Source organism: Typha angustifolia, chromosome 11 (genome assembly GCF_048772165.1).
Source record: "Typha angustifolia cultivar Huaian chromosome 11, ASM4877216v1, whole genome shotgun sequence".
Classification (NCBI taxonomy): domain Eukaryota; kingdom Viridiplantae; phylum Streptophyta; class Magnoliopsida; order Poales; family Typhaceae; genus Typha; species Typha angustifolia.
Window position 1 is genome coordinate 7,587,843 of NC_133249.1, and position 5,540 is coordinate 7,593,382.

General features: G+C 37.2%; 1 protein-coding gene across 4 annotated transcripts; it reads left to right on the plus strand.

The window, feature by feature from the left end:
- The first annotated feature begins 1,562 nt into the window (after positions 1–1,562).
- On the plus strand, positions 1,563–5,337 carry LOC140770904 (uncharacterized). Of its 4 annotated transcripts, none has more exons than XM_073112228.1 (3): positions 1,565–1,723; positions 1,872–2,006; positions 4,059–5,337. In XM_073112228.1, the coding sequence occupies exon 3, from the start codon at positions 4,472–4,474 to the stop codon at positions 5,147–5,149; it is 678 nt and encodes a 225-aa protein (XP_072968329.1). In that variant the 5' UTR covers positions 1,565–1,723; positions 1,872–2,006; positions 4,059–4,471; the 3' UTR covers positions 5,150–5,337. The 4 variants fall into 4 exon arrangements, with proteins under 4 accessions (XP_072968330.1, XP_072968329.1, XP_072968332.1 ...); XM_073112231.1 differs by having other exon boundaries at positions 1,573–1,723; positions 1,906–2,006; XM_073112232.1 differs by having other exon boundaries at positions 1,573–1,723; positions 1,952–2,006.
- The last annotated feature ends 203 nt before the right edge of the window (positions 5,338–5,540 follow it).

Below are 5,540 nucleotides of genomic sequence, written 5' to 3' on the forward strand. Positions count from 1 at the left end.
ATTTGAACTTGTGAGCCTTTGCATTCCAAGATGATTAAAGCTTCCCATTGAATCCATCATAGAGATAATTCAACAAATACCTTGTGTGCATAAATTGAAAAACCTCCCTCTTGCTTTCCAAGGATGTAGAATCTCCAACTCACTATAAGAACCCTTGTAGCTCTGATACCATGAAGAGAAATTGGTGTACTCTAATTTGAGAATCTCCTTTTCTCCAAGTGTAGAAACTCAATATTTTCTACACACCCAGAATTGCACAACTTCAAATAGAAGAACGGAGAAAATAATCTCACAACAAAGCACCCAAATAATCACAATGCATATAGATCATAATCTTCACCTCAAGAGATAATAACCATGATATAAACCCAATAATGCCAAGTCTTCACAGATAGAAAGCTACAAAATTTACAAAACAAGCTCACAAAAGAGGTAGGAGATAGAATAAAAGGTCACCCACCTTCTATCTAGCAAAACTCCAAGATGGATTCTCTTCCTTCTCTTGCTCTCTAAGATGACACTAAAATGAAGAAGATGATCTAGAGTTTTTTTAATATACAATGACTAAACAAGATTCATACATAACAAGATAAGACTATTCCTAAAATGCCCTTAATAAGTATGATGACTACCAAAATGATAACCAAGTTTAACATTAATTTTTAACATAAGATACTACTTTGTGGATGACTCACTTCGTCTTAGAGCAGTCCACTTATGTTACAGTTTTACAAGCTTAAAATATGTTCATTCAGTGTAAGACTAGATCCTTCCACTTTTATAAAATGGAAAACCCCTCTATGTAAAAGTGAAGGAGCTAAGCTTCAGCTTCTTATAATCTATCAAATGTGGTAAGTGAGTTGATAGCTTTTTATTAATAGAAGAGCGTTTTATGTATTTTGATCGCCTATTTCTTCTTCTATTATTATTATTATACGTGTGAAGAAAGCTACATTCTTACATAGGAGGTTGAGCGGACCCTTTCGCCTAAATTAAAAAGGGTGTCCTGTGACAGAAATGTCACCTATTTAGGTAAATAGATTTTAATATCAACTATTTGGGAAAATAGTTCGGTTCACAGACCTAAAGTGCACTAACACTCTGGGATTTGCACTCCTAATATTCTATAGTCATGCACTCGGGTTTGAGACGGATGGGGCCCGCAAGCCGGGGGTATTACTGGCATTGAGTGGTGGATAAGGCAGCGCCGCGTGGTGCCCCCTCAGCAGTCCCCCACTACCTATGTACGGTGGCATTGTACCTGCCCCATTCGACCATCTTCACAGCCGATCCTTCATCACACCATCCTCGTTCCCAGGCGTTCGCATAATACGTTTCATGCGGAGCTTAAAATCCTTCATCCACGTCATCATGCGAAGCCTAGTTGACGTGCCCTGGATGATCAAACGCAAGCAGAGACTTTTCTATGCGGAAGCCGGACCCCTCCCTCGGCCGCTGAGACTTGTTACGGAATGACCAAAACGCCCTTTTCGTGCCTTCGCGGCTTCGCCATTTGCTCACGTGGCCAGCATGTGCTTCGGTTCCTAAAGTCCCTCACTCATCTCTCTCTCTCTTCTCTCTCTCTCTGTGTGGAAAATTTAGGTCTTTTGTCTCAGATCCGAAACCCTCACGCGGAGACGATTAGAATTCTCTTTCCCTCTCTCTCTATTGTATGAGGACGGAGTAGCCTCGGATTCGACTCTCCCTGCCGTAACCGTTGCAGGTATGGAGCTATCTGCTAGGCCCCTTCTTTAGGATTTTTTTTTCATTATTTTTTTTTTGCATGTAATTTGATCTAAATTTCTCGCCTTGTAATCTTTTCTTCTTAGATCTGAACCATTTTATTGAGGGAATTTGTTTCGTCGTTCTAGGTCAACTAGCGTCAACCTTTACTTTTGCTGCTAGGTTCGGTGATTGCGTTGGATAAAGGATATTTGCTTTGTTTTGATAGGAGTGAAGATGGAATTAGGATTGTGAACTTCTTGGGAAATTTAAGTTTCTTCAAGGTAATTGTGAAATTTAAGCCTTCATTCTCATGTTTGGTCGAGTTTAGATTCGCATATAAATTGATCGAGGAATTGGTGTGATAATGAAGTACCAGATTGCTTTGTGTGCAATGTCAGGATAAATATGTATCCACTGCCGAAGTTGGTGTTATAATCAATACCCCTACGATAGTAGCAATCAGTACTCATGCCTTAGAGATGCTTTGATAGTGTGCAACTTGTTGTGTTTCGGCTTTTGATTCTGTATCAGATCTACTTGTCTAATATCTAAAGTAAAATAAAGACAGGAAGAAGGAAGGAAAAGAATAAGAAATTCTTTAGTAATGAACTAAATCTAACTTAAGAAGCTAATGGATCCATCTTTACTGGAATATTTTGGACCATATTAAGCTGGTGACTGTTTTAGTTTGTAAGATCTTTTTATATCAATAGGACAAAATGAATGCTTTGTTCGTTCCATTTAATCAAAGATATACTTCAGCTACTTAAAATTCACTATTCAGAGTCATGGCATGAATACAAATCTTGACTGCATATGCTCTTGAGTTATCATGCATCAGGCATCTTTACTTCTTTGTAATTGGTGGTTGTTGCATGCACTCTTGTTGTCATTAATGGGGCTATCACTGACTTTTTTCCTTGATAGATATTGAGAATTCATGTGTAGTTAATAAATCTGATCTCCCTTGTTTTCATTACTCAAGTGTTATCTTATTTTGTTAGGTGAGTTGCAGCATTACAACATACAACTCAAACTGAGGATTTTGTTCATTAATATAGTGCTTTGTTTGTTTGTTGCTTATAAGATAATTTTGCAAATAGATGGGGCCCAGGAAGGCAATGTTGGTGGATGTATATGTGTAAGACGGTTCACTATTGACGCTGAGACCTTGTGGCAAGTCTATCATATGATTTGTAGTTTTCCTTAGTTTGTTGATGTTCCGTGTAAAGTTGTATTCTCTGATCTTTAACTACCTAATATGGTTACACGTAAACTCTTAAAGTTCACTTGCCTGATCTTGATACTATGACAAAGTTCAAGGATTTAAGATTGGCTTCATGTAAACTCTTATGCATGTTTGTATAATTTTCATCTATTTTGGAGTTCTGCCTTATTATAGAACCTAGCTATAAAGATCCTTCTACTGTGTACAAATTATCTTAAAATCCCAATTATGGTTTTGATGAATGCCTTACTATTGCATGGGGCGAACGGTGACTTTGATTGGCCGAAAGCCTTCACTTGCTGCATTGATTGCTTTGTATAGTCTCTGTGGATGTTACTTTTAAGGTACACTTAGTTCCAAAGCTAACAAGAATGAAATAAATAAACAAAGATTTGGAAAAGGGAAAGAAGATAATGGTTTCTGGACTTGTACTTCTTTTTTTTTTAGACATTGAACTATTTTTCTATAAACATAATAAAATAGAATAATTTCCTAACATTTAATTCATTAATAAGAAATCCTTCTATCTGTAAGATTCTAATCCTATCAATGAAAAAGAACTAACATATTTGTGTAAAATGAAACTCAATGCATTATTTTGATTCATTCAATAATGCTTTTGAAATAAGCCTTCAGATCTGAAGTTTATCTTCCTTATAAACAAATGGAGCATGGGTACTGCTACAGGGAAGCATTTTAATTTTGGAAGCATGGTAGCTCATAGTGCATCACAACAGGGAAGCATTTCAACTTTTTAAGCTGATGTTCAGTGAATGAAAGATCCCATGTTGTCATGCAAGAGCGCACTTTGGAATATTATCTACAGTTTTTATTTCTATTCCATGCTTGAGTGGATCTCATTGACTTTTGAACACTTGATCAAATGCATTTTTATGGCCTCTCTTTTGAGGATAGTTTTTACTGCTAGGCTACTGTATTTCATTCTCACATCATATTTAGAATCTAATGCCTAATTAATTTTCTTCGATGCAGTAAAAGAGCCTTACCAGCTATTTGATTGTACATTCATATCTCCCAATGATACTTTTCTCTTTTAAAATGTTTATTTTAGAATCTAATGCCTCAATTTATTTTTTCTATGCAGTAGGAGAGCCTTATGAGCTGTTCAGTTGCACATTCTTACCTTCACTATCATATTGCTAAGATCCTTATTTCTCTATTGGGATTGTATTGAAATGGGCCAGAGTCTGAGCTGTGGAAACTTGCAGAAGAAAGCAACAAAAGATGCGTTAACAAGTGCTTATTATTTTTCTCTCCTGCTCTCTCCTGTTGTCTCCATCTGGGATTGCATTTTTCGCAAAATGAGATACTCTTTCAGGCCTGAGTGGGTGTAGACTTATGGTGTGTGGCTTTAAATTAGTCGTCAGGTTCAAGAAGTGGTCAAGATCATAGGGAAAGTTTATTAGATTTTAAATCCAAGGAAAGATGGTTATTGTTGTTTCAAAGTAGTTATTAGAAGATAATAAACTGACACAAGTAAATAGAGGCATACTTGTCATGGAGAAAGGTGGATGCGGCCAAGCAGGTAAAGTCTTGAAGAAAGGGAAGAAGAAACAATCCAAAGATGAATTAGACCGTGTGAAACAGGCTGAGAAGAAAAAGAGACGCCTAGAGAAAGCACTTGCAACCTCTGCAGCCATAATCTCTGAATTAGAGAAGAAGAAACAGAAGAAGAAAGAAGAGCAACAAAGATTAGATGAGGAAGGTGCTGCTATTGCTGAGGCAGTTGCTCTTCATGTCCTTTTAGGAGAGGATACAGAGGAACCTTGTCATTTCATGCTGAACAAGTACAGAAAATGTAATCCTTGGGATAATTCTAGCAACGCCAACTCTTTGGGAGACACTCGAAGCTTTATTAGATACTCTGTCGGTGGACTGGAGTTGGCTGCTGATCCATATGCATCCGGAGTAAGGTTGACTGATTGGGGGATGGGGCAGTCATTGCCAACTCGTGGTCATTTAAGAGATTTCCAAGTACCATATTATCTAGAGAGAGGTCAACAAACTGAGATCTGTCCAGGATTCATAGCAGCTCAAGCTGTCTCATCATTGCAAATTGCAGAAAATCCAAAAGAGGATAAATTTTCAGGCCAGGGAGCAGCAACTGTTGTCCTTAATAGGATGCTAGAAAGCAGCAACAAGGGTGACAGACTCAATTTCTACAGGGAGTTATAAGTTATAACTATACTTTCTGATACTATTGTATATAGCTACCAAAGATGTGCCTTTCCTTTTCCAGTGAGATATATCTTCTTAAATTGGTGAGCTTTCCGTTACCATCCTAATGTTGTGTTTAAAGGGGTTTGTATTGGTGATGTTCGAACCATTTTTGAAATTTGGTATTACCTGCTTAAGAACTATAATATCTTGTAGTTATCCGTATGATGAGATTGCATATGGCATGTTTATTTCTTTCTTCTGTTACTGAATCCTTCAAAATTGGATCCTATGCCCATTGGCCATGGGAACTTTTAGTTCTTTTGATCTTTATGATTGATTAATATCCTGGCCTTGCTTCTGACGGTTCTAGCGTTGATTGTAATGTAAGTTATATTTCACATCACAT

Excerpts from the sequence above, each read along its gene's own strand:
- LOC140770904 (XM_073112229.1), top strand. The coding sequence starts at position 4,472 with ATGGAGAAAGGTGGATGCGGCCAAGCAGGTAAAGTCTTGAAGAAAGGG.